Source organism: Coregonus clupeaformis, unplaced genomic scaffold (genome assembly GCF_020615455.1).
Source record: "Coregonus clupeaformis isolate EN_2021a unplaced genomic scaffold, ASM2061545v1 scaf0658, whole genome shotgun sequence".
Taxonomy (NCBI): Eukaryota; Metazoa; Chordata; class Actinopteri; order Salmoniformes; family Salmonidae; genus Coregonus; species Coregonus clupeaformis.
In genome coordinates this window covers 70,876-97,094 of record NW_025534113.1, presented here as the reverse complement: position 1 = coordinate 97,094, position 26,219 = coordinate 70,876, and the positions used below count along the sequence as shown (strand labels likewise).

Genomic DNA, 26,219 nt, shown 5'->3' with positions numbered 1-26,219 from the left:
ATACAATAACATATTTTGTCTTAGTAATAATACTATTAATGCATTTCCTGTTGTCTGAATCATGTGTACTCTTTAATCGTACTCTTGTAATTTCATGGCTGCATCTCTGAACTCCCCATGCAATGATGTGCCTGGACTTCCCAATAACTTCTATAAACCAATTTCTGACATCAGAAATAATATTTATTTATTTAACACACATCAATGTATTTCTTCCCTTTAGCTGAGTAATGGCTCTTCTCCCCCTTCGGAGGCCTCTCACCTCTCTGCCTGTCCATCCTACTCTCAACATGTTTCTCAGGCCCTTCTTCCTCCCTGCTCCTCCAGTCACAGCTGCTCTCTGATGGATGGTGGTCATTCCAGTTGCTGTGCTTTTGCCTTTGCTTCTTAGAAAAAATCCGCAACTGTTTCCCCCTCTGTCTAGTTCCTCTACTCCTACCACTTCCACCCCTCTCTGTCTCTCCATTCCATGGATCCCTGCCATTTCCCCCCTGGTTTCGCCATGTCTGACCCTCTCGGGCTTTCTCCTCCTTGACCTCTCTGTCTTTGTGGCCTTTTTTCTCCTTCCTCCAGAAGCCTGCAACCTCGCCCAACTCACCCAGACTTCTCTGTTCCTGTGCCTGGCACTCAAGGAAGTTTACTTGTCTTCCACCCTCAAGCACTTCACCCTTTGAATTGATCTCCTCTTGAAGTCCTTCCTTTCTCTTGTACGGAAGGTTGCGTTGTTGCTTTCCTTTGCCCTTCAATGGAGTTTGGGAGGCTGTCATAGGCCTACCAGGGGCTTGGCTCGCCAGAACCATGATGGACGTTTCATCACAGGAGGTATCGATTTTTGTAACCTCTACATCCTTTCTTTTACAAATCTCTCTCAATTGTACATCTCCATCACTGTTTTGTGTCTCCACACTCTCTCTAGCTTCCTGATGCTCTAACTTTCTTCCTGTAGGACCTTCCTCTCCATCTCTGACCTCTGAAAGTATTTTTTTTTTTAAAATTCAGTTCACTCATAATTCACTAACAGGACAAACATTTACAGTGGGGAGAACAAGTATTTGATACACTGCCGATTTTGCAGGTTTTCCTACTTACAAAGCATGTAGAGGTCTGTAATTTTTATCATAGGTACACTTCAACTGTGAGAGACGGACAAAAATCCAGAAAATCACATTGTATGATTTTTAAGTAATTTGCATTTTATTGCATGACATAAGTATTTGATCACCTACCAACCAGTAAGAATTCCGGCTCTCACAGACCTGTTCGTTTTTCTTTAAGAAGCCCTCCTGTTCTCCACTCATTACCTGTATTAACTGCACCTGTTTGAACTCGTTACCTGTATAAAATACACCTGTCCACACACTCAATCAAACAGACTCCAACCTCTCCACAATGGCCAAGACCAGAGAGCTGTGTAAGGACATCAGGGATAAAATTGTAGACCTGCACAAGGCTGGGATGGGCTACAGGACAATAGGCAAGCAGCTTGGTGAGAAGGCAACAACTGTTGGCGCAATTATTAGAAAATGGAAGAAGTTCAAGATGATGGTCAATCACCCTCGGTCTGGGGCTCCATGCAAGATCTCACCTCGTGGGGCATCAATGATCATGAGGAAGGTGAGGGATCAGCCCAGAACTACACGGCAGGACCTGGTCAATGACCTGAAGAGAGCTGGGACCACAGTCTCAAAGAAAACCATTAGTAACACACTACGCCGTCATGGATTAAAATCCTGCAGCGCACGCAAGGTGCTCAAGCCAGCGCATGTCCAGGCCCGTCTGAAGTTTGCCAATGACCATCTGGATGATCCAGAGGAGGAATGGGAGAAGGTCATGTGGTCTGATGATACAAAAATAGAGCTTTTTGGTCTAAACTCCACTCGCCGTGTTTGGAGGAAGAAGAAGGATGAGTACAACCCCAAGAACACCATCCCAACCGTGAAGCATGGAGGTGGAAACATCATTCTTTGGGGATGCTTTTCTGCAAAGGGGACAGGACGACTGCACCGTATTGAGGGGAGGATGGATGGGGCCATGTATCGCGAGATCTTGGCCAACAACCTCCTTCCCTCAGTAAGAGCATTGAAGATGGGTCGTGGCTGGGTCTTCCAGCATGACAATGACCCGAAACACACAGCCAGGGCAACTAAGGAGTGGCTCTGTAAGAAGCATCTCAAGGTCCTGGAGTGGCCTAGCCAGTCTCTAGACCTGAACCCAATAGAAAATCTTTGGAGGGAGCTGAAAGTCCGTATTGCCCAGCGACAGCCCCGAAACCTGAAGGATCTGGAGAAGGTCTGTATGGAGGAGTGGGCCAAAATCCCTGCTGCAGTGTGTGCAAACCTGGTCAAGACCTACAGGAAACGTATGATCTCTGTAATTGCAAACAAAGGTTTCTGTACCAAATATTAAGTTCTGCTTTTCTGATGTATCAAATACTTATGTCAAGCAATAAAATGCAAATTAATTACTAAAAAATCATACAATGTGATTTTCTGGATTTTTGTTTTAGATTCCGTCTCTCACAGTTGAAGTGTACCTATGATAAAAATTACAGACCTCTACATGCTTTGTAAGTAGGAAAACCTGCAAAATCGGCAGTGTATCAAATACTTGTTCTCCCCACTGTATATCAACATCACCATCAGTTATGACACATCATACTTATCATTAACATGAATGTTATGCTCTCACCCTGGACTTTTAAGCTCTCTTGAAATGTCTTAGCATTCTCCTCTCTAGCCTCTTCTTCTCTTTCCCCTGATGCTTTGCTCATCACTTCCTCATCAGTAAGTACAATTGTTCTATTAGTCTTTTCTTTCATCTGTTTACCATATTTTTCTCCCTCATTTGTCTCTACACAACCATTGTTAGAAGGCTTTTCCTCAGAGATCTTGCTCACAGTCTCATCCTGTTTCTCTCCATCTATTTTTTCTATGTCCATTCTAGCTAATTCGTCTGAAATCAAATCTGTTTCCTTACGACATCTTTGTCTCTCTCTTTCCTCTCTTCGCTTGTCCTTACTTCTCTGTCCTGTCCGTACTTTGGTTTTCTTCTCTTTATTCCTGTAATCTGTCTCCGCAATTTCCTCCAGACCTAATTTGGCCCACTCACTACCTTCCCCTCCTCCACTCTCTTTGCCCTTTGCCCCCTTGCCCTTTGAGGCTTTCTTACTTTGCCCTGTAATGTCCATCACTGTCTCTCCGTCACCCCTAGCCTCAGGCCCTCCACCTCCCTTAGTCAGTGTCAACCCCTCAGCAGCCGCTTTCCGGCGTTGCAGGCACTTGATCTTGTAGGCAATGCGGCTCCTTTGCAGGATCATCTCCCTAACCTCTATGGTTCTGGCGTCGGTGCGGCTGAAGCTGGTTCTGGTTAAGACTGGTTCTCTGAGCAGTGGCCGGGACGGAGGCCTGGGACGGAGTCCTATAATGGAACTTTCTATTTCGGGCCGGGAGGACATCCATTTAGTCACATCACAGTTCCTCTCCCTCCTCCTTTCCCTCTTTCTCTCTGCCCTCTGTTCTTTGGCACTGTTAAAGTTCCTCATGTCTTTCTTTTTCATCTCACCTTTCATTCTCTCGTTTTCCCTCATTAATTTATCGTCCCCCTCTCTCATTGACCTCCAAAAAGCCTTGTCCTTCTTAAGTTCATTGAGAGCCCTTGAGAGAGAGGAGAGGACCAGCTGATTTCCCACTCTCTCCTCATCTAGCTGGTTGAATCCATCGTACATAACTAGGTCTCTCATGTACGGCTTGGGAACTATTTCTTCAGTGTCTGCCTCTACTGCTCTGGCTATCATCCACTGTCCACTATGCTCTAAAGAGTGAGAGGGAAAAATGAAATCCAATCAATACATACCTGTAATCTAACCTTACACCATGAATCACAATAATTAAAATGTTGGATTCAATTGAATCTATTGAATCTACCTTGTAGTAACATGGAAACATAGGCTACCCCTTTCCTGTGATCAAAATATGTATATAAATATAATAAACTACATAATAATTCCAATCCTCACCAATCAGAGAGTGTCTGTCACACTGTGAGGAGCACCTCTCCCATTCCATACTCACCAATCAGAGTGTCTGTCACACTGTGAGGAGCACTTCTCCCATTCCATACTCACCAATCAGAGAGTGCCTGTCACACTGTGAGGAGCACCTCTCCCATTCCATACTCACCAATCAGAGAGTGCCTGTCACACTGTGAGGAGCACTTCTCCCATTCCATACTCACCAATCAGAGAGTGCCTGTCACACTGTGAGGAGCACTTCTCCCATTCCATACTCACCAATCAGAGAGTGCCTGTCACACTGTGAGGAGCACTTCTCCCATTCCATACTCACCAATCAGAGAGTGCCTGTCACACTGTGAGGAGCACTTCTCCCATTCCATACTCACCAATCAGAGAGTGTCTGTCACACTGTGAGGAGCACTTCTCCCATTCCATACTCACCAATCAGAGAGTGCCTGTCACACTGTGAGGAGCACTTCTCCCATTCCATACTCACCAATCAGAGAGTGCCTGTCACACTGTGAGGAGCACTTCTCCCATTCCATACTCACCAATCAGAGAGTGCCTGTCACACTGTGAGGAGCACCTCTCCCATTCCATACTCACCAATCAGAGAGTGCCTGTCACACTGTGAGGAGCACTTCTCCCATTCCATACTCACCAATCAGAGTGTCTGTCACACTGTGAGGAGCACTTCTCCCATTCCATACTCACCAATCAGAGAGTGTCTGTCACACTGTGAGGAGCACTTCTCCCATTCCATACTCACCAATCAGAGTGTCTGTCACACTGTGAGGAGCACTTCTCCCATTCCATACTCACCAATCAGAGAGTGCCTGTCACACTGTGAGGAGCACTTCTCCCATTCCTTTTCTCCATACTTCTTCTCTCCCTCCATCCTTTGGGTCACACTCTCCCCTCTAGTCAAAATGTAGTGTGGCACAGAAACCCATGCAGACTTTTGGTCCCGGCTGTATTTGAATTTGTATTCCATCATGATGCGGTCTTGAGCATAACGACGGCAGTCATCAGTGTCATAAGAGGGTGACCAAGTGTGTCCACTGAGTTGGACTTGAGCTTTGGGCCTCACGACTGACTCACACAGATGATGGCTATGACTGTTGTGAGCCAAAGGGTCAACAATGTCATCACTGTCTGACTCCAAAGACTGGTCATCATGACAGGTGATAACATTGCCTAAGTGCATTCTAGATAGAAGCATTTCAATCTCCCGTGATCCTATACGGTCTGTAGTTAACAGAGGTCTATCATCAGGGGCTGAGATAATGTTATCTTCCAGGGTTTCATTGATGAGAGGTTGGTTGGACTCTAACACCGACGTGGGGTTAATTTGATTTTCAGTGGTCTGAGACTTCACTACAGGCTGGTCAATAGGGTTATCTTTGCCCTGGTCCAACTTATTGGAAACCAACAGAGCCTTATTGAAAGAGTCAACAGTGACTATTGATCCAAGAGCAGTGGCAACCGGGGACAAAGACTGGTCAGACGTGCTCACACAATCTCTGTTAAAGTCTACTGCAGGTCGGTCATCATGGTCTTTAATGTTGAGGGAGATTTCCTTGTCAGAGTTCAAAGAGTCCTCAGAGGGTACAGCACAGTGCTTCTCTGTGGTCACACAGTCTGCACAGGACCTCATTAGCAGCTGGTCAGTGCCTTGTAAGTCATCTTCTGCCCTCTGCTGCCCTCTGGAGTCCACAGCTGAGTCCACCACTGGCAGGTTGTCAGTGATCAGAGACACTTCACTGGAGTCAGACACAGTCAGGTCAGGGTCATTGCCAGGACTCACCAAGGTCTCCATCAGTACCAGGGCAGTGTGCCACCCAGGGTCCAGCCATTCTACCGATGCCAGGTCATAGTCACAGTCTGAAGTCTGAGAATCCACCACAGCATGGTCAGCATCATCTCCATTACCTTCAGTGCCCAGAAGCACTTCACTGGACAGTGCCTCGGGTTGGTTAGCATAGACCACTGTGGCCTCAGTAACCACTGAGTGGATTTCAGTGTTCAGAGATGCCTTGATGGCATCAGCTTGGTAAGCATGAGGTTCAGCAATCAGGGAGTCATCACAGGATCCTGATTCCAAGTTGTCATCATTGTCTTTGGGCAGCTTTACGGACTCCAAGGTTGATTGGGCTTTAGGTGTCTTAGACATCTCAATGCATTTCAGCTCCATTATTCTTAGGCTTGAAAACTCCCCATGGCTTTCATCTGTCAGAACTGTGTGCACAGCTTCGCGAATGTCTTTCTCTGCCAGCTGCAAGGAAAAATGTATGGTTCAGTATTGACAGTGTTTTCTACACATGAACATAATTGGAATAGTTGTCAAACTATTACATCACGCCATTTAAAAAATAAATAACATGCTGCATTGTCAGCAACTAACGTTAGCTAGCTAAATTAGCAACGCAATTATAGTGGAAAACATTTTTTCATTGAAAAAAAATGGCAAACAACTCAGAACACAAGATAATTTACCTCCTTTGTTATTTTGTCAATATCCATCACAGCGTCCTTCAAACACTAGAGGTAAAAGATATCAAGCAAACATAGGGAGCTAGCTAGCTTCTATTTTTGCTATTTCTTTTAGCAAGCAACTAGTTGATGATTGTTTGTGTTCAATTATTCGACGCGTTAGTAGAATTTAGCTAGCTTGCTACGTCAGATGCCAAATATCCAAATCAAAACATTTAGACTACAGCGCGTTCACGTTTTCAGCACTAGGCGCTGTCCACTGGCTCATTTGGACCAGGCCATACCAGGCTCCATGTGCAACAGTGTTTCAACTGCGACCTAGTTGTTTTTTTCCTGTGTGTGTGTGTGTGTGTATATTGTAGCCTATTTTCTTTGCATAAATTGCTTTAATGTGGGGGGAACACTTAAAATACCTGTACCCGTTGACTCTATATACTGGGAAACATTACACATTGTGTCAGCTGAACAAGACCTTTCAAGTGTTAGCATATTGGCATGTGTTTTATGAGTACAGACTCAAATCACATATGAAAACTGCTTTGTTGGTTGTATGGCTGGTGAGCCCTGAGTTTGGTTCCAATGCATAGCCTACTCCCCACCATTGGTCCAAGGGAAAGGAATATGCAACTCCTGAATATAGAAAATCAGAAACCCATATTGAGAAACTGCTGCATGTAACTTCTACTCCTCTTTTTTGGTTTTAACTTTCATATTTTAAGATTTTTTTGATTTTATTAGGCTATATGAGCTTTCATACAGTGTTGCTTGCTATAATCATTGCTATTCTTCTAGAGGAGCATACCATCTGGTGACCTGAATGTATTCTTGGATGGAGTCTGGGAACAGTTTGGTTAAACATTATTTTGTTGATGATATCTGCACTGCCATTTCACATTCAATACTTGGTTCTGTAACTGACATTCATCTTTTAACACAAAGTTCTGTGATGCATCCCTTCATAAGGCTTTCATAAAAAAAAAAAAAAACAGTAGTACATTTGACTTTATTTCATGTCTTTGTTGCCATAGAAATAAAACTGCTGACTCGCCTTTTAACAACATATTTGTTTAATTAGTGCTTTTATGAATTGGCTTCAAGCATTTGTTCTCTGCATCACCATAAAAAAGGGGCCATCCTGTCTACTGGGTGCAGCTTGGCAGAAGTCCATGCCTGCCTAAATCAGCAACAGACCGTAGAAGGGTTTCAATCACTAGAGATGTGATCTCCTCCCCTGGGTCCTGCTGCCTTTCGGAGAGTCTCTGAACTCCTTCTGTTGATTGTCTTGGCTTCCTAACTTGTGAGGACCCTTTCCCTGAGCCAGTGGATTTGGGACTGGCTGAGTTCACCTTTGAAACAGGTGTGGGAACAGTGAATGTTGGCAAGGCATTTTGGGGGTGTGCTGGTTGACTGGGCCCAGAAGAGAGATTGCTCAGTGGTCTCTGAAAGAGAGGAACTCCTCCGACAGTGAACTGACTGAAATCGGTGGTTGTGGCGTTTGCTGCACATTCCGCTACTTCACGTATGACCTTTTCCATTTCCACAGTGAGCCCCAGTTCTTCTACGAATGAACTGTGTGTGGTGTCCGTCCTGCAACTCTCCATAAAGCTATCCAACATGGCAATAATTACAGTCCCTGTCAGTCGGATAATTATAAGTTCACAGTCCTCCTCAGTGCAGTCCTGCCATCTTTTTTCCATTTTCTGATTGTCCCCATTTGGAGCTACAGGCAAGAGATGTACTGGGATGACCGAATCAGACAACGCCCCCGCCTCAAACAAATATTTGTTCAGGACGCCTGAGACCCCTCCGCACACTTTTTGGAGAAGGCCCTCTGCCGTCTTCCCCAAGATGGTATGTAGGCCTACACCGGAAACATCTTCCTGAGAGAAAGCAGTGGTTGACTGGGCAATGCATTCCTACAAGTAAATGCAAGATGTATGTTTAAGATGATGCAGTTTTATTAATACAAAGTCAAGGCAAATGTTTATACAGTGAAAGCACATACACAGAGCAAAGGCATAGTTCACAGTTGATGGCTCACCACAAATGTTCCTGCGTAATGGCGTAATGAGTCAGGTGTCTTCTCATTGTTCCTGCAGATATATGACCATATAGGTCTTAGTCAGCTATGTGTTAGCTGACTAAACTCCACTCCATGGTGAAGGAAGTTTCTGATGAACAGGCTTTGTGGAATCCAGCTCCGACAACATCGATTCGCCAAAAGATCAATACTTCAAAAAATGTAAATAATGAAAGCCTTACCTTGTACCTACGTTTGTCCTCTGTAATTGCGTGCCTTTATTTGCTGAAATCCATACTTTTTCAATAAACGCTAATCAAATACAACCACTGACTGTTTGCTCATTGCTGTTGCTCTAAGATGGCAACTCAGTACAAATGTGCCAATTGAATCTTAAGGAAACAGTAGGTGGCTGTATTTGATTAACGTTTATTGAAAAAGTATGGATTTCAGCAAACAAAGAGAGGCACACAACTACAAAGGACAAACATAGGTACAAGGTAAGCGTTTTATTATTATTTTTTTTTTAAATATTGACCTTGGGCGAATCAATGTAGTCAGAGCTGAATTCCACAAAGCCTGACTGGTCTCTGCTCCACTCTGTTGGTGGAGTTCATCAGAAATGTCCTTCACCATAGAGTTGAGTTTAGTCAGCTAGGGTTTCATATGACATGAATGTCAATTTTTGATAATTAATTTGATTATTTTCTGGGAATACATTTCATATAGGCCTAAACATAGAATTAGATATTAGAATTAAATACTATCTATGTGGGCCTCAGTTTTCTAATGTCATTTCACCTGGCGTTCTCGATGGTTATGGGGATTGACCTCTTCTTCTAGTTCCATGTTAAAAGAAACAAATACACACACAAGTTAGCACCGTTTGAAACATGACTTCTACAGTATCTTATCCGGTAAGAAATTCTAGTTTTGTAGCTGTAAAAAATATAGGTTATCGACATACCTTTCTCCCTCTCTTCGGCATTGTAGCAGTTGCTTACATTCAAAACAAATTGAACACAGTTAAACACGGCAAATGTCGTGTCATAACATGACGTAGTTTAATTATATTCCTACGTTGCACGTTCGTTTTAGAACTAATGCCCAGCTGAGCATTCTACTCAATGTGATCTTGGTGTTGGAGATCTCGTATGAAGTGCATTACTGTGCTTAGAAACACAATTACATTTCAAAAGGAGGCAAATAATTAGTAGGACAAGCTTTTGTCATCATTGTAATGTCGCCAGATTGACTTTAGATGCAGTATAACTTTAACTAGCTAGCTACGATTGAGGGGAGAGCACCGACATTTTAGTTAGCATAACGTTAGCATTGCTAGCTTTTTCTGACGAATTTCACTAGCTCATGGCAACATTGCCATCTCTCTAAAGTAAACTTGACATCATAATGATGCCAATTTTGTGTTCTACTAATTTTGTCTACTTTAGCAATGTCATCGTATTTCCTGATTCATTAGGCCCCCCCTGTTCAGAAAGACTGAGCATCAGTTGGACATCAATATGCTGCGGCATCTGTAGAAGTTGAACAATGATAACGACGCGACAGAGACTGATGACCTAAGCATTCTAAATAAAATGTTTAAATTTTACATGTTCATCATTGATATTGGTTGTGTCATTATCAGAAAAAACCTAGTAGTATATCAGTAGCCTATTTGTGTAGTTGTGTTAGAATTTAATTTTGTCAACTCAACTTCAGGTTATAATTACCTTACCATTGTGCCCAATGATCATTTAAATGATCGTTGCTTATTTCTAAGTTTCTCACATTGCTTTACCCATTTCTGAGGTTACCTTTCCATTTATAATTATTTCACATCAACCTTGCTTGGTGCAGTACTTCATAGCGAAACAGGAACGCAATCTGATCAGGGAGGGAGCATCATACTGTTTTTCAGTTGACTAGTTTACGGGCAGTGAGCTGATCTAACAGGTCTGCTGTTGGAAATGTGCGTGTACAACATTTATGTGTGGGAATGTTAACAGAGACATACAAAAGCGAGATCAGCCAAGAAGAATTCCACACCAAGTGTTGAAATTAAAATGTTTAATGTGAATTGAAGGCATTCTTTTATTTTTTAATAGAGGCGTGTTGTAAGGCTGAGTTTCTTAGTAAAATGCATATATTATGTCTCCTTATACTATTCTGTAATGCAGTCCATAAACATGATTTGGAAAATAAATTAATATACTTGACAATATTTTCAAAGGCTCTCGCCATGATTACACACCTTTCCCTATGTGAGTGCGCAGGTGCCTTTTGAGACGCGTTGACGTGGAGAAGGACTTTTTACACAACAGACAGGAGTATGGTCGCTCCCCTGTGTGTGTCCGCAGATGCATGGTCAGGTCTGATGAACACCTAAACCTCCGTTCACAGACCGAGCACGGGTAAGGCCGCTCCCCTGTGTGTATTCGCCTGTGGAGGAGCAGCTCCCCAGAGGTAAGGAAGGTCTTGCCACACTGAGTGCACTGATGCGGTCTCTCCCCTGTGTGCATCAGATTGTGTCTTATGAGTGAAGTAGACTTAGCAAACTCCTTCCCACAGTGTGCGCACGAGAACGGTCGCTCCCCTGTGTGGGTATTCATGTGTTCACTCTGTGCACGCTTGGTTTTGAAGCTCTTGGGACACTGGGAGCAAGAGAATGGTCTGAAATCGCTGTGGCTGCGTTGGTGTCTTACCAGCTCCCCATGTGTTAGGAAGGTCTTCTGACAGACGGTGCAGAGATATGGCCTCTCCCCTGTATGAATCCTCTCATGTCTTGTCAGGCCCGCGAGCTGAGTGAAGCTTTTCTCGCAGTAGGAGCACTGGAAAGGCCTCTGCCCGTTGTGAATCAGTTGGTGTCTGTTCAGTATCTGTAACTGGGTGAAACTCTTGCCACACTCCGGGCACGGGTATGGCCGCTCCTTGGTGTGGATTTGCCGGTGCTTGTTCAGCAGCCACACGTGAGTGAAGCCCTTGCCGCACTCTGCGCAGGGGAAGGGTCTCTCTCCGGTGTGCTTCATCTGATGTCTCCTCAGGTCAGATGGGCGGCCGTAGATCTTCTCGCACTGGGAACACTTGTACTGGCGATTCACCACATGGGTTTGCCTATGCTTCAGCCGCTCTAGTATGGTGTCAAAGCTAGCCCCACATTTCTGGCACTTGTACTGACCACTCCCTTTGTCGTTTGGCTCCTCCTCCTGCTGCTCTGTGGACTGTAGCGGGGGATCAGCACTCTGGCCACAAGGTGTTCTTGTGAAGTGCAGTGATAGTAGGCCTAGTTGGGTGAACCCCTTGCCACATTGAGGGCAGATATATGGGCGTTCCCCGGTGTGAATCCGCTGATGCCTCGTCAGATCCCAGGAGTTTTTGAAACCCTTGTCGCACTCCTTGCAGGTGTACGGACGCTCCCCTGTGTGAATGCGCTGATGCCTGGTCACGTCTGACGAGCGTGTGAAAGTCTTTCCACACTCGTGGCACGTGTGCGCACCGGGTTCAGAGCTTGCATGGATAGGGAAAGGCTTGGGGAATTCAGGACGGGGGAACTTTTTCCTGGGAGGCGCTGATTTCTCTTCAGTTTTCTGGAGCTTGCTGTACTCCTCTGGGTGATTTCGCTCAATGTGCTGGAGGAGGTAGGATTCCTGCATGTGAAAGAATGGGCACTGGGAACAGGCAAAGACCTGGGAAGACATCTCAACGGTGTGACCTGAAGGAATACAATGGGAAGAAGAAAGGGAGACTAATAGTGAGGCAGGGGCAGCACAAGCATTAGGTGGTTGTTTTTACAGGGCATACCAGTCTCCACATTCAGTATTTCCTCCTTACTCTGAGTGCCCAAGTTCTCAAGACATGTGTGGTGTTGCAGCAGGGATTTCAGGTCCTCTGGTTGAGAGAGGGCCTGCAAACACTCATCCAGGACAGAGGGGGCAGAACTGAGCCATGACACAGTCTATAGGAGCAGAGATACAAACAAGTGAGTGACAATATGCTGGAAAGTTTACATGTTTCTTTCTCCCTAAATTGAACTATTTTATAAAAATGCCCCACATCATACTATATTTTGATGAAGTTACACAATGCTAGGCCCATTTCAAGAAACCCAGAGAAGCCACTGGCTAGCACCTCGGGCTAACAATGTGGCCCCAGGGTGGCTATAAGGCAGAGGTTATGTGCAGAAAGTGACAGTACATCTTGGATATCTTCTCCTAATAAGATACAGAAGATATATTACCCTCCTATAACTTAACCAGTCTAATGTTGGCATCCTGGTGAGCACGGCACTATTTTCCCAATACACAATACAAAAACAGAAGGTGACTTGAACGCAGCTGAAGGTGACTTGGTGAAGTGTTACTTTGGTACCTGTCCAAGGTCTGGTACTGGCAGTATCTTCTCCAGTTTAGAGAGGAATTCCCACACAAGTAGCTGCATATCTGTGTCATAGTTGGCGCCGTACTCCGTTGGAAACACCTCCTGCAATCAAGATAGATGGGGATATAATTGGTGTAGGGTGAATCTGTCCCTAGATACTAATCTTGGGTCAGTTCTGCATTTACCCCACTGATGGTCAAGGTCAGATTGGGGACGGGGAAGCTGATCCTAGATCTGTACCTAGGGGAAACTTCCCTCCGGAGGAATATAATTCCAAGGACTGTAAATATTGTCTTTGGTAACTAAACAGAACCAGGAAGCTAGTGAGAGAAGACGGACATTAACATATGATGGAGGCAGACTGACCTGGAAGAAGTGTTCTCTCTCCGCTGGGTCTTTCAGCAGAGTCTGGATGAGCTCCAGGAAGATGGCCTCCTCTGCATCCACCTCAGCATCTCCACTCTGTGAAATAGAAGTCACACTCAGTGATAAGGGAAGAGTAAACCACCGTCACCCAGGCCTGAAAGTAAGAGGGAGCAACACTGCAGTCCTTGATGGCCTTGACATATAGGAGCAAGCACTGGAAATTGGTGCAAAGGATCTGACGGTTGTTTATTCAATATGTCAATGTTTTAATTGTATCTTATCCTTCGCAAATAAATGATATAAATAAGCACATTTCAAATGATAGGAATGGCAATGGCGGTTCCATGAAGCCCAGGGGCCATATGCATCAAGCATCTCAAAGTAAGAGTGCTGATTTATGATCAGTTTAGCCTTTTATATCACAATGAATAAGATTACAAGGGCAGAGGGGACCTGATCTTAGATCAGCACTCCTACTCTGAGAAGCTTGATACATATGGCCCCTGGCCAAATTGAACAGTTGTCCTCCACGGAGTATCATCACTTGCCCCTGTGTGTCCAGGGGGTCGAATTCTGTCCAGGTGGGGTTGGATGATCTGGATATTGGCTGTATGATCAGCGGAACACAACTCTAGTATCACCTGAAAGGAATAACAGTATTCAAGAAAGTAGACAACAGCACCCAACCAATGACGACCACCGACAGAATCTGTGCAATCGGTACAATAGACAGAACCCAACCGATCAGAACCATGGACAGCCCACATGCAATCAGGAAAATGTACAGGACCTAACCATAACCGATCAGCAGCTACATAAACCCCAAGATAAAGAATCAGAGATAGCTCTAAACACACTGTCAAAACTACTGCTGTTAGGGGTTCCAGTTTACATAAACAACATCCTTAACATCTATCCTTACATGTATTCGCTACTAACCCTTGTTCGCAGCCGCAGAAGGAGCTTGGCCCTCTGTTTCTCATTCAGCAGGTCTGGAACTGTCGCTGTCACAAGGCCGACAAACTCCTCTAGCTTCTCATAATCCATGACATCCCTTCGTTGCGCTACTTGCCACATGGCCGCAGAGAGCAGCCTCAGAGGTGGTATCAACAGTCGCAAAGAGGATAACGGGAGGAAGATATCTACTGGCAAAAATGGGTCAGTGAGTTTGGTGAAGGGGATATGAGACCATATTGGGACAATAATTTGTGGTAGTGAGCGTTAGGAGGCATAAAGTTACATTGCTGCATAACTTGAGTAGACGCTAGAAAATAAAGATGTAGCTAAAATGTGAATCAGTTGCCCAACTATCTTATCTATTCGATCTATCTAGTAGCTAGTCTACCCCAATGACTAGTCCACCCTAGACAGCCTGTCTCTTTGCTACAACTAGCCACAAGTTGCTAGCTAGCCAACGTTAGCTAGCTACTTATTTTAAACGAACCTGCATTCTCCAATGGTTTTGTCGTGACACAGATTTCCATCATTATGAATAATTGAGTTGTGACTTATATAATAACTTAAATGATTAACTAGTTTGGTTTATATTAAACCCAGAAAGACTTGTAGGGGTATAACAGTTTCGCTTATCCACTATCTGGCAGGCTAGCGTCCTGCCTCTTCTTTTTTTGTTATCTTCCGGGAAAGTTTTCTTCCTCTCTGGTCCATCAATGGGAAAAGGCGCTTATACTGCCACCTACCGACCAGACGACATCTAGCTGTCTTTATTTACTATGCTACCACAAAAAAACACAGATACAAAAACAAATATTTGTATAAAACATACGGTGTCCAAATTATATGATTAAATATGATTACTCTATGCACATCTCAGAATGTGACAAATAAACACATTTATTTGTAGTTACAGAAGTTTATTACCTCAGTGTACATCACTTTAATTCCAGACAACATGGAATTACATATCTACGGTTTATGCCAATACAGTTTCAGTAGGATCTTTGTTCAAGAGGCCGGGAATACATCTCTTCATCCCTTTTCCCTTATTGCTGTAATCTTGTTCCAATCATCGTGTTCAGGTGGCTCAATAAAGTCACCTTTTTTCATTTGTCTCATGTCCAACCAGACATACACGTTTTAGAGAGAGTACACTTTGTTCCACTAGCTACATCATGTTAACCTGCAGTTCATGTGACATCATTTAGTCATTTAGCAGTCACTTTTATCCAGAGTGAGGTGTTGTCTTGAAGTTAAGTTTCACATTTGAAATAGTCAGACTACCACAAATCATTGTCTTGATTCATGATTTCAACAACAGGTATATTAAAATGTTATGGTCTCACAATTTTGAACTTTTCTGGACATACTGACAAATACTGGTAAATATTCCATATAATACCTACATTGGTCCAAAGTCATTGTTTTATTGAATGTTAAACTATTCAATTTAAAGTTTATTTAAACTAATACACTGCGCCATCATATGGCTCTGGTAATATATCAACAAAATGTGGGCAGTTAAAAACAAAACATAGGCCTAACAAAGGAAGACAACCAATATAATTAAACAACTTTGAATCACCAATCTGCTTTTCAATCTGGTTGAGGCGTGTAAACCATATACCTCAAATGGTGTAAACACTCCTTTTTAAATATCAATCATTTCAGCCAACAGGGGGTCATGGTTAAAGGGGGCAGCACTTCAGGTTTAGAATTCCAAGTCACTCCTGCAAGGGACACAATTCAACAAATGATTAATTCTCTTGAATACACATGTTCAAGTGGGCAACTATATACATGTGCTATTTGTATATATTTTGTAATATGATAAATTACCTAAATTAAAAAATACACAGGGTTTACCCAAACACAACAAACTTTACTGGCACTCTCACTTCCTTAGCCACCATAGCTAGCAAGTCTCATTTGTAGCTAGCTATCTGGGGTTTTGCAGTAGTACTCAAACTTACCATTTTAGCTACGGAACTATGAAATACATAACGAGGAAAAATGCGATGTCAAACACCACAAACAGCCAAAAGTCAAACCAGTATGAGTGTTTTGGTAAAGATACCAAAGCTCCTTTCGGGTCCAAACTCCTTTCCGAACCCATTTTCATGAAGTGTGTGGACAGAAGAGCACCGCCCCAGTGATATCGTAGCCCTATTTATTTCTTACTCGTTGTTCTTCTTCTTCGATGAGGTTTAACTGCGGTTGGCAGCTAATAAATGTTACATTACCGCCACCTACTAGTCTGGAGTATAACTCCCTTATACTTCGCTAGATAAAAAAAACATAATTAAAATACAACAAATACCCTACCATCTAACACTACACTCACAAAAAACGGAAAAATAAAATGTAAAAATACGACAAACTAAAAATACCATACTCCACTATTTAAATCTATTTAGTCCTACTTCAGGCCAACAGTCTGAAAGGATGGGACACCACCACTTAACACACCCTGTAACTCTTCTGATGTCAAGTCTCGCACACCCAAATACCTCTCTGCAGCTGCCACCACAACCTCTTTTTTCTGCGACTTACGTTCCATCCCTGCCGTGTAGTTGATAACCATTGATATAAATGCCAAAAATCCAATCTTACTGAAACGTATATCACTTGTTGGTTTATCCCTCTGTACTGGTACAGATCTACTACTCACACCACTCCTCTCAGGATCCCTCCCCCTTGACCCATCTTCCTCTACTTTCTTCACTGCCTCAGCATATGACAACTTCTGCACTACTCTAACCCTGGAAACCTCAACCTGCCTCTCTTTCACTGGACATTTCTGATCCCCAGCCCCATGGGCACCCCTACAATTAACACATACCACTACTTTCCCCAATGCTACACATTCCTTTGTCTCATGCCCTTCTGCACACCTAGGAACCTCCCTCCTACACACTGCTGCCACATGCCAATAAGGTTGACACTAAGGCTGAACGATTTTGGAAAATAATCTAATTGCGATTTTTTGCCCCCAATATTGCGATTGCGATTTAATATGCGATTTAATTTATTTATCCTTTTTCCCCTACAAAACATAATGAATGATTTAAATATGACCAACACAATAGTATATACATTTAGTGTGAAATGTTCTTTCCCATAGGCTGGGTCTATTTGTTAGAATTAAATTCAAACATGTATGACTTGAAATAAATGACATTTTTATTGAACTGCTCATTACAGAAACATCTGTGGCTTTGCCACTGTGCATTTAAATAATTTAAACAAAGGCATGAACTTTGTAAACACTGTGTGCAAAAGGTAGTCTTAAGAAAAAAATAATTTTAAATTGTATGTATCTTACTGCTCCCAAGTCAGTAACATTTCACACAACTGAAACAAGGAATTTGCTTTGAAAATATTTTGTAAAATCAAAGTAAATAAAGTTATAAATAAAAAATGAGAAATGCACTTTTAATTTAGACAAACTATTTTTTATAAACGATTTGAATATTATAATATAAAATAGATGAGCCTCACTTATCTCAAGTACACAACAATAACACACCACACAGACTAAAGTTCACTACGAGTATGGCACTGCCAGCCATACTTATCCAACAGTTCTGATCAATAAAATGGACTGTAAGACTCTGGTACGGCTCAGCTGTGCGGCTTGACCACATATCAGTAGTGCTAGCAAAAAACTCCACCGTTTTAAGTTCCGCGGCGACTTTCTCTTTGCACTTTTTGTACAGCTCCGGTATGGCAGTCTGACTGAAGTATGTGCGGGAGGGTATACTGTAACGTTTATCAAGCGTATGTATTAATGCCATGAACCCAGGCTTGGTCACCGTGCTGAGAGGCATCATATCTTTGGCTATGAACTCGGTTATTGTCCGAGTGATTTCTCCGTGCCGTTTTGAATTACGTTCATACGGAGTGACACTTTCGAACATTTCTGTCAGTGATCCCTGTCTTGAGGTATTTGGCTTGTCTCGCGCACTGATGCTCGGCATTTTGGTCATACAACTGTCATGCATTGATTTGTGGTATTTTTTTAAGTGCTGAAACAGGTTTGTAGTGTTACCCCGTGAAGTAGCAATCGGAGCACGGCATGCTCTGCACAACACCTGACGCTGCTCAGCATCTTCTTTTTTAAAACCAAAATAGTTCCACACCACCGACGTGCTGTTCCTCTTCGATATTAAAGTATCAGCTGTGTCAGTTTCTGACTGTTCCGTCGAGCAAGAGGCCATTGCGCTGGACAGCATGAAAAGTCGCGTCACGTGACCACCTCAAATCGCGCACGTTGCGATTAGAAAATCGCGTTCAGTCAAATCGCGATATTATCGCGAATGCAATTAATCGTTCAGCCCTAGTTGACACCTGTAACAACGTAATGTATTCAGCACAAAAGCTTGTACAGGATAACTTATATATCCTAACATCACTTTGTCGGGCAAAGACTCAACATCAAAACTCAAAAGAACAGACAATGACTCTTCTGTGTCTCCACTCACGCCACCCTGTCTGCGTCGCACCAAACAACGAGCATCACAAACACCGGGAATCTTCCCCTTCAGTTGGTCAGCTTTCACATTTACCACTATCCCAGTAATCACTCCTTTCAATGGCACCCTTTTCTTGAGAGCAAAACAATTCACATCTCTTGTCCCCATTCGTTTAACACGGAGCGCCTGCTCCCTCTGGCTAGCAGAAACACAAACAATTATCACAAGACCACTTCTGGTTACCCTCACCGATTCCACAGCACCCAACTCTGTTTTCACCCACCCTGAAACCACAAATGGATCAGCCAAAAGGCAAGGGTCCACTTTTCCAAAAACTTCACTCCTACTGTCACAGACTCATCTTTATCCTGACCCTCGGTGCAAGCCTCGGGCTCTGAGAACTTCACCACACCTAACATCTCCAATACTTCGCCCTCATTCACTTCCATTTCTCCTCCTGTCTTCAACTCACTCTGCTTACACTTTCTATCATTCTTCTTTAACAAACCATATCCCTTTTCCCCGCCATTTTTAACCGACTCAAACTCACCCTCTTCCTCCCTCTCTCTCTTAGACCTCCTCTGCCTCTCCTTTTCCCTCCATTCCTCTCCTTATGATAATACTGCACTTCTCCTGACATAAATCTTGTTCTTGCCATGTCAAGGGACTCCATTTAACCGCATGTCACAATCTCTGTACAATCAGCACGAACCCTTCGGGATGTAGCGCTCAACAGTGCATCCCACTTGTAAAGCAGCTGCTTCGTCTTGATGTTGTTCTTTATCAATATCTACCGCAATGCTTTTCCATTTCAAACAAGCGCGCTCTCTTCCTCCCGGATTCCTCCCTCCTCCGTTTCTACCTCCTCGATCGCACCTGGGCCAATTTCTCATCTTACTCTTTGCCTCCACCTAGTAGCACTTATAGTCCGGTTTCGTTTTTCTTCTTCTTCTTCTTCTTCTTCTTCTTCTTCTTCTTCTTCTTCTTCTTCTTCTTCTTCTTCTTCTTCTTCTTCTTCTTCTTCTTCTTCTATGATATCATGGCAGTCCAAACGTTTAAAGTGCATGCTGCCACCTAATCTGCCCAATTCTGTATTACCATGAAAATAACATTCAAAACGAAATAAATCCCTAACTTCTACCATACCCTCCCCTCTCCCCCCAAAAACCCTCCCCAACCCCATTAAACTTGATCTATATCATGCTGAAGCACTCCACCCTTAGGATTGTTCAGCATGTCAACAACCATTTCAACAGTAACATCTGTTACCCCCAATATCTCTTTTGTTGTCTCCACAATAACCTTCAACCTGGCATTTCTGCTTTCCACAACCTGAGTCGATATTGATAACCTTACCAATAAAGGCTGTGAAGTCAACTTTATTCATTATCAAAGTGTCTTTGACACCATCAGAAGCACCAGCCCCGACAGTTGGTCCACTTACTACAGGTACATCCATGTAAGCTCCATCAGTCCGCACTGTAGTTCTACCAATCTGTTTTACAGCCTCTGCATATGATACATCATGACTGATCCTATATCTCTGAGCCTCTCTAGCCTCTCTCTGTACCTGACATCCACTAAATGCTGCACTGTGTTTTCCCCACAATTACAGCACTTAACCCTCACATTGCTTCCACATTCACCGTAATCATGTGCTCATGTGCCCCTTCACACTTGGCACATCTTTTATTTCCTTTACACTAAGCAGCTACATGTCCCCTTCTTTGGCATTTAAAACACCACTGTGCATATGGGACAAATTCTCTAACATTGAAACTAAGGAATCCTATCTGTACTTTTCCCGGCAAGACATCACTGATAAGCTTTCACTTCTTTGACCCTTTTTCCTACTGATCAACCTTTCAGCCTCAATTCACATTTTCTTTAATATCATCTGTGGACATAGATATTGGGACCCCAGTGATGACTCCCCTCAATCTAGCATAAGCACCACAGACATGGCTTTTAATCTTCTTCCCATTAAGCTTTTCCATTTTCAGTATCTTCTCTTGCTGAGCCTGGCTACAACACAATATTAACAATCTACCATTTCCAATTAACCAAGCTAATTTCACTTCACCTACCTCTTTCTCTATGGCATTAGTTAGTCAGATAGGGTGTAAGTGAGGCCCTGTGGTCTCATCAAACACCATCACCACTTTCCACTCCAACACATCATTACTCTTGCTTCCTACCTTGGCCCTCTTTATGCTTTCTTTACTAGACGTTCCACTGCTTTCTGTATCATGATCTCTCTTCTTCCTATGTCTTTCCACTACCGACCATTCCGGTCCTTGACCCTCATCCTCCCGCTCCATACCATCAGAACTGACACCCATATTGGTCTCTTTCCAGCACAGCTGTTGCTTCACCAACTTTTTCTCAATTTCCTCAATTTCGTCCGCACTACTCGCCGCCATTTCCGACCTCCAACCCTCTCTCACACTCCCCTTCTTCCCCAGTCAGGTTCCAATGAGTCATCCGGTTTCCCTGTGGAACTACTGGTGCATTTATAACTCGAGGGCCTTTTCTCAATTGCACTCTCCTCATGTCCTCTCTCATCACCCCCTTCTCAAAACCCATTGGAAGAAAGGGTCAGAGGGGCGGGACCTCTGGCTTTCTCATCCAATGGGTTTTGAGGAGGCGGCAAGGAGAGAGAGGACGCGGGGAGGATATAATTTAGAATCTCCCATTGTCAATGTAAGCGCTTACTATTATAGCAGTTCATAATATTAATGTATTGTTATGTTGTATTATTTATTTTAACTGATAACCTGATATTGTATTCTAATTACTAATCATTCCTCTTCATTCTGTACTTTCAGAAACCACACATTTGAAGGAACCCCTGTTAATAACAATTGACCATTTAACATCATAACTGGAACTGGAGTTGCTGACATCTTTCTTACCGAACATTGAGGCCAGCTTTTGTGGGACTAGTAACAGAATGTGAACGTACCGTCCTTTACCAGTGAGCTTTTTAGTATTTCAAATATGAAACAGTGGTGTATTTGATCAAGAGCACTTGCAGTCAGAGCTCTGGAGTGGCTCACAGGGTTGGCCATTACTCATCCAGTAGCTCACTGACATGGGCACAAATGTGCATTTTTATGGATAGGTAAGTCAAAGCTGAATGATAGACAAACACTTGTTGGCAAAGCCCTGGAGTGGCACAGTAATCGGTTACAGTGGCATAATCCATTGGGCATAATAGTGTTACCCAGCCAGCACCTTCAATCCCCAACATGATTCTTTATGAGGGAGAGGTTACTGTTAAGTTAAGGCATCGTTTCAGTGAGGTAAGGGTTAGTATTAGGGAAAGGTTTACAACGTAACATTGGGTTAGAGGACCGCCTCCAGGTAGAGTATATTCAGCCGGTTGGATATACACTTTTACACACTGACTGTCATGACTTACCTTTGGGTAGTCTCCCGAGTGGCGCAGTGGTCTAAGGCGCTGCATCGCAGTGCTAGCTGTGCCACTAGAGATCCTGGATCGAATCCAGGCTCTGTCGTAGCCGGCCGCGACCGGGAGACCCATGGGGCGGCGCACAATTGGCCCAGCGTTGTCCAGGGTAGGGGAGGGAATGGCCGGCAGGGATGTAGCTCAGTTGGTAGAGCATGGCGTTTGCAACGCCAGGGTTGTGGGTTCGTTTCCCACGGGGGGCTAGTATGAAAAAAAGAAAAAAAGAATGTATGCACTCACTAACTGTAAGTCGCTCTGGATAAGAGCGTCTACTAAAATGTAAATGTTACCTGATAACTGTATAACTATGTGAAAACTCGAAGTTTTCTGTTTTTTTTGTCTTATTTCTTGTTTGTTTCACAAGAAAAAATATGTTGCATCTTCAAAGTGGTAGGCATGTTGTGTAAATCAAATGATACAAGCCCCCCAGAAAATCAATTTTAATTCCAGGTTATAAGGCAACAAAATAGGAAAAATGCCAAGGTGGGTGAATACTTTCGCAAGCCACTGTACCTGATAACTGTAGAACTATGTGGAAACCCTGTGCACAGCTGTATGTCTAAGTAGAAGGATGAGCACAACGCGCACTTCACAGAGGAGGCGTTCCCTAATGGAAATATGCAGATGATGCTAGAACGCTGCAATAGGATCTCGCTAGCTCGTGCTTGGCTCTGCCCACGTCCTTGCTTGTCCTGCCCACTATGACTCATTTGTTCCCATTGGAAACAACAGGCTGTGGTCTATCTTGGTTTAGTTATAAAAAATATTTGGCTGTATGTCTAGATGCAGGTCCTGGTTCTGGCAGAAACAAAGTTAATTACCAAACAAATGTATGTTAAAAGAAATCTGCACACTAGCGAATTGCGACCGTAAATAAAGTCAAGACCAGTTGTGTGTCTCAACATTTGTTTTGGATATCTCCAAGTCTGTACTAGAGGGAAGATATGAGGAAGTGGATAAAAAATGAACAGAGACATGAGAGAGAACAGGACACACATTCTGTTTGCTCATGTGACACCAAATACCATTTATTAGGGCTTTACAAAGACTACAAAATCCCTCCAGATGATTTAAATCGCTGTCTCTGTCTATTTACACGATATGTTACATACAAATGTACAAAATATAAAACATTTAAGGACAAATGTTTCACCAAAAAAGAAACTCTTCTCTCAAAGTAGTAAATGCAATGTTTTCAACTAAGATGTAATTGCAATTGATTGGTGTCACAATGACATAACGGTACACTGTTTGGGTTGTGAAAACTTTTGGTTAACTAGGCAACTGATGGTGTACTAGAGGAGCAGGGAGGAGTGCACGTGATCATGAATAGATTTCTGCTGTGTTGGAAGGGAGCTATGTCTTACCGACAGTGCGTGCATGCATGTGTGCTTGAGTGTGTGCTTTCGTGCATGAGTGTGTGTGGGTGTGTGTGGGTGGGTGTGAGGGTGTGGATGGGTGTGAGTGTGTGTGTGTGTGTGTGCGTGTGTGTGGGTGGGTGAGAGGGTGTGTGTGTGTGTGTGTGTGTGTGTGTGTCAGGCTCTAGGTTTAGATGCAGGCTGATGGCGTAGACCAACAATGATGCATGCAAAAACAAAACAGAAAATAAATTTGTCACAGCCATGTGATGACAACAAGAGGCTTTGTTGCTTCTCCTGAGGTTGTGACAACATTGTCTGCAGAAAATGGAATCTGATAGATTTAGTTGACCAGTAGCACCTGTTATTTGGAATTGTAAATAGCACAACAGCAAGCAAACAGTACCTCAGAATGGGATGACAAAAAAATCGGACTCTACTAAAACCGGTGAATAAAAGACTGAATTAAAGTAAATTCAGAAATGTTACAGTGTAATGCTTTGGGAAGTAAATAAATGTCACAGTGTAATGCTTTGGGAAGTGAATTTTCGCCTGTTGAATAGGGGTATGAGTAACCAAATACTAGTTCCAGAGAATACACAAAAGGGAAAGCTGTGACAATGACCAGATTTGCTTTTCTTGATAAATTGAATGTTTTGCTCCCCAAATCAGTGATTTTGTGGACATTAATATACGGCGTTATTTAAAACAAATATCATACTGTACATCGTATGCCTCCTGCATAGGCAAGACAACCAATCATCACAAGACATACACCTGTTTCTGACAGCTTGTTGGTTTTTGCATTACTATTTTGTATTTTTTTTTGCAACGTACAATAATTCTCAGCGAGTTAAGCGTAATATAACATCAACAGGGAAGAATGCATCTCTGATTCACTTTATTATTTACACCCCCACTCAAACTGTGCAAAACCAACCCACTCATTAATGGAGGAAGGACAATCAAAATCCAAAATGGCTTCTGTCCCTACCACACGCTGTTATGTAAAAGTAAAAGTCTCCTTCAAATGTTCCCCCCTAGAAAGCTTAAAACATGCTCCTTAGGCTATAAAATCAAAAGGGTCGGGTTGTGCTCATGACAGTTCAAGTGAACCCAGCTCAACTGGGTAAAAGCAACAACAAATAAATGCCCACCCATTTGAACTTTTATACAATTGGTCAGTTCTACTTGCAAATACAGTATAACAGCCATTATGCTTGTACAATATTACTGTCAGAAACAGAAGTGGATGGTTTTGGGCAACATACTTTTTGACAGGATTTGTGAGAGATTTTGGCCTAAAAGTAGTTATAAAACTCTCCTTTACTATACTAAGATTAAAGCACCCACTGAGACGATATGGGACAACTTCATTCGAATGGTTGTGTGTCAGGAAGTGTGTGTTCCTGTCAATTCCCTATCCACTCAGGATGGTCAGCAGGGAGCCAAAGGCTGAAGTAATACACCCCCTGTATCACACAGCTTTGCAGTTAGAAAGCACCAATATCAGGCTTGTTCTTGACCTGGCCCTTGGATTGAAGGAGCCATCACTCACTTTAGAACCCATCTGTTGGTATAGTGCTGTCGATCTTTTAAGGAAAGGGGTGAACAACTGGTCTGCTAGTGTGAAAAGCCCAAAAGGACTCTGTTTGTGGATGTGGACGGACGCGTCACGGTGCACTTGGCAGTAAATCAAACGGTAACATTGGCACCCGCCCATTCTTTCACAGTAGCAGTTGGTTGGACGACACACAATGCTCTTTTTGTGCTTGTTGGCGAGTGGGGTAGCAAGGGTCTTGGCGTTGCCTGTAAACCAGGGACAGGTTTAGGCACGGGACCAGCACCATGTGGCTCGTCTGAGGTCAGGGTTTGACGGGAGGGATGTGTGCCTTTTTTGTTCAGCACCTTAGTAAACAAAACCAGAATTTGCCCTTGTAAACATCTGTAGTTAATACAACAACCGTGAATCAACATAAATAAAACTACAATGTCAATTCCAGTTTTATGGTGTAGAACTACAGACATAATTGTCTCTCACTGTGTACGTGCAGCCTGCATCTTGAGATGCCACATCCAGTGGAGAAATTGAGAAATGTGTCTCAACCAAACACAAAACTCTACTCCATTTTGTCAAAGAGGGTTTACTCCCCCCGACCCCCCTAACAGATATCTCCTGACTACACACATCTCTCTGTCTTATGTGTGGGGTGCCTGGAAGCGTTCGAGCCGCCACGTCTCGCTGACGCCACGCTGAAAAGCGCTCCGCTCCGTCACTCCATCTGAAGTCTCCTCTCCGAGCTCTCGTCTAGAGCGTCGACTCCAGCGATGAGTCCAGCTGGTCGTCATGGTGACTGGCGCTGTCGCTGTCGCAGCTCTGCGCGCTGGAGTAGTTGGCCGCCTCCTGCAGTCTCATTAGCATGTTCATCTGGAAAACACAGAAAACACACAACCAATAAAAAGACTGGTTAACAGAAAGAGAGACAACACCACAAAGCTATTCAAAGTCCACTATCAGAACTATGAGGTATTAGACAGGGTATTTTCATTGTTGGGAAGTTTATCATTAAGGTGACATTGTAGTGACCCTTTATCAGGGATAGACCCCAGGGGCCCCGAGTGTCAGCTGATTTTCCCACTTGCCTCGCGCTTAATTGCACACAAGTGCACACACCTGGTTCCTCAGGTC

The 26,219-nt window shown here is 43.4% G+C and overlaps 4 protein-coding genes and 1 long non-coding RNA gene across 6 annotated transcripts in view; all 5 read right to left on the bottom strand.

The window, feature by feature from the left end:
• Window positions 1–165: 165 nt before the first annotated feature.
• LOC121550309 (trichohyalin) lies at window positions 166–6,647 on the bottom strand. The gene is made up of 4 exons (XM_041862528.1): window positions 6,509–6,647; window positions 4,835–6,287; window positions 2,689–3,810; window positions 166–970 (listed from the first exon to the last, which is right to left on the bottom strand). Exons 1-4 carry the CDS (start codon window positions 6,533–6,535, stop codon window positions 192–194), a joined length of 3,381 nt encoding a protein of 1,126 aa, XP_041718462.1. The 5' UTR covers window positions 6,536–6,647; the 3' UTR covers window positions 166–191.
• An 878-nt stretch (window positions 6,648–7,525) lies between these two features.
• LOC121555580 lies at window positions 7,526–9,797 on the bottom strand. 2 transcript variants are annotated; one of them, XM_041869428.2, is made up of 4 exons: window positions 9,493–9,797; window positions 9,327–9,364; window positions 8,547–8,598; window positions 7,526–8,385 (listed from the first exon to the last, which is right to left on the bottom strand). In XM_041869428.2, exons 1-4 carry the CDS (start codon window positions 9,511–9,513, stop codon window positions 7,645–7,647), a joined length of 852 nt encoding a protein of 283 aa, XP_041725362.1. In that variant the 5' UTR covers window positions 9,514–9,797; the 3' UTR covers window positions 7,526–7,644. The 2 variants fall into 2 exon arrangements, with proteins under 2 accessions (XP_041725362.1, XP_041725353.1); XM_041869419.2 differs by having other exon boundaries at window positions 7,527–8,421; window positions 9,493–9,792.
• A 783-nt stretch (window positions 9,798–10,580) lies between these two features.
• LOC121548185 (zinc finger protein 2 homolog) lies at window positions 10,581–14,891 on the bottom strand. Its single transcript, XM_041859557.2, has 7 exons — window positions 14,713–14,891; window positions 14,208–14,410; window positions 13,817–13,909; window positions 13,269–13,364; window positions 12,894–13,004; window positions 12,357–12,480; window positions 10,581–12,237 (listed from the first exon to the last, which is right to left on the bottom strand). Exons 1-7 carry the CDS (start codon window positions 14,753–14,755, stop codon window positions 10,772–10,774), a joined length of 2,136 nt encoding a protein of 711 aa, XP_041715491.2. The 5' UTR covers window positions 14,756–14,891; the 3' UTR covers window positions 10,581–10,771.
• A 210-nt stretch (window positions 14,892–15,101) lies between these two features.
• Window positions 15,102–16,491, bottom strand: LOC121555570. The gene is made up of 2 exons (XR_005997946.1): window positions 16,199–16,491; window positions 15,102–15,955 (listed from the first exon to the last, which is right to left on the bottom strand). It is a non-coding gene; the product is annotated as an uncharacterized LOC121555570 (long non-coding RNA).
• Window positions 16,492–23,756: 7,265 nt separating this feature from the next.
• Window positions 23,757–26,219, bottom strand: part of LOC121550301 (neuron navigator 3) — a 58,911-nt gene continuing 56,448 nt past the window's right edge. The window contains exon 33 of the mRNA XM_045216271.1: window positions 23,757–25,958. Within this exon, the coding sequence (XP_045072206.1) occupies window positions 25,839–25,958 (120 nt within the window). The 3' untranslated portion in view covers window positions 23,757–25,838. The remainder of the gene's footprint in view (window positions 25,959–26,219) is intronic.

What these genes read in the sequence shown, in the direction of transcription:
- LOC121550309 (XM_041862528.1), bottom strand. Translation starts at nt 6,535, where the DNA reads ATGGATATTGACAAAATAACAAAGGAG. An exon ending in TTGACAAAATAACAAAGGAG is followed by an intron (nt 6,288 to 6,508) that starts GTAAATTATCTT and finishes TTTTCCTTGCAG; the next exon opens with CTGGCAGAGAAAGACATTCG. An exon ending in AGAGAGCTTAAAAGTCCAGG is followed by an intron (nt 971 to 2,688) that starts GTGAGAGCATAA and finishes AAATACTTTCAG; the next exon opens with AGGTCAGAGATGGAGAGGAA.
- LOC121555580 (XM_041869419.2), bottom strand. Translation starts at nt 9,513, where the DNA reads ATGCCGAAGAGAGGGAGAAAG. An exon ending in TGCCGAAGAGAGGGAGAAAG is followed by an intron (nt 9,365 to 9,492) that starts GTATGTCGATAA and finishes ACATGGAACTAG; the next exon opens with AAGAAGAGGTCAATCCCCAT. An exon ending in ATAACCATCGAGAACGCCAG is followed by an intron (nt 8,599 to 9,326) that starts GTGAAATGACAT and finishes ATATATCTGCAG; the next exon opens with GAACAATGAGAAGACACCTG.
- LOC121548185 (XM_041859557.2), bottom strand. Translation starts at nt 14,755, where the DNA reads ATGATGGAAATCTGTGTCACGACAAAACCATTGGAGAATGCAG. An exon ending in TTCTGCGGCTGCGAACAAGG is followed by an intron (nt 13,910 to 14,207) that starts GTTAGTAGCGAA and finishes TATTCCTTTCAG; the next exon opens with GTGATACTAGAGTTGTGTTC. An exon ending in GACCCCCTGGACACACAGGG is followed by an intron (nt 13,365 to 13,816) that starts GCAAGTGATGAT and finishes TCTATTTCACAG; the next exon opens with AGTGGAGATGCTGAGGTGGA.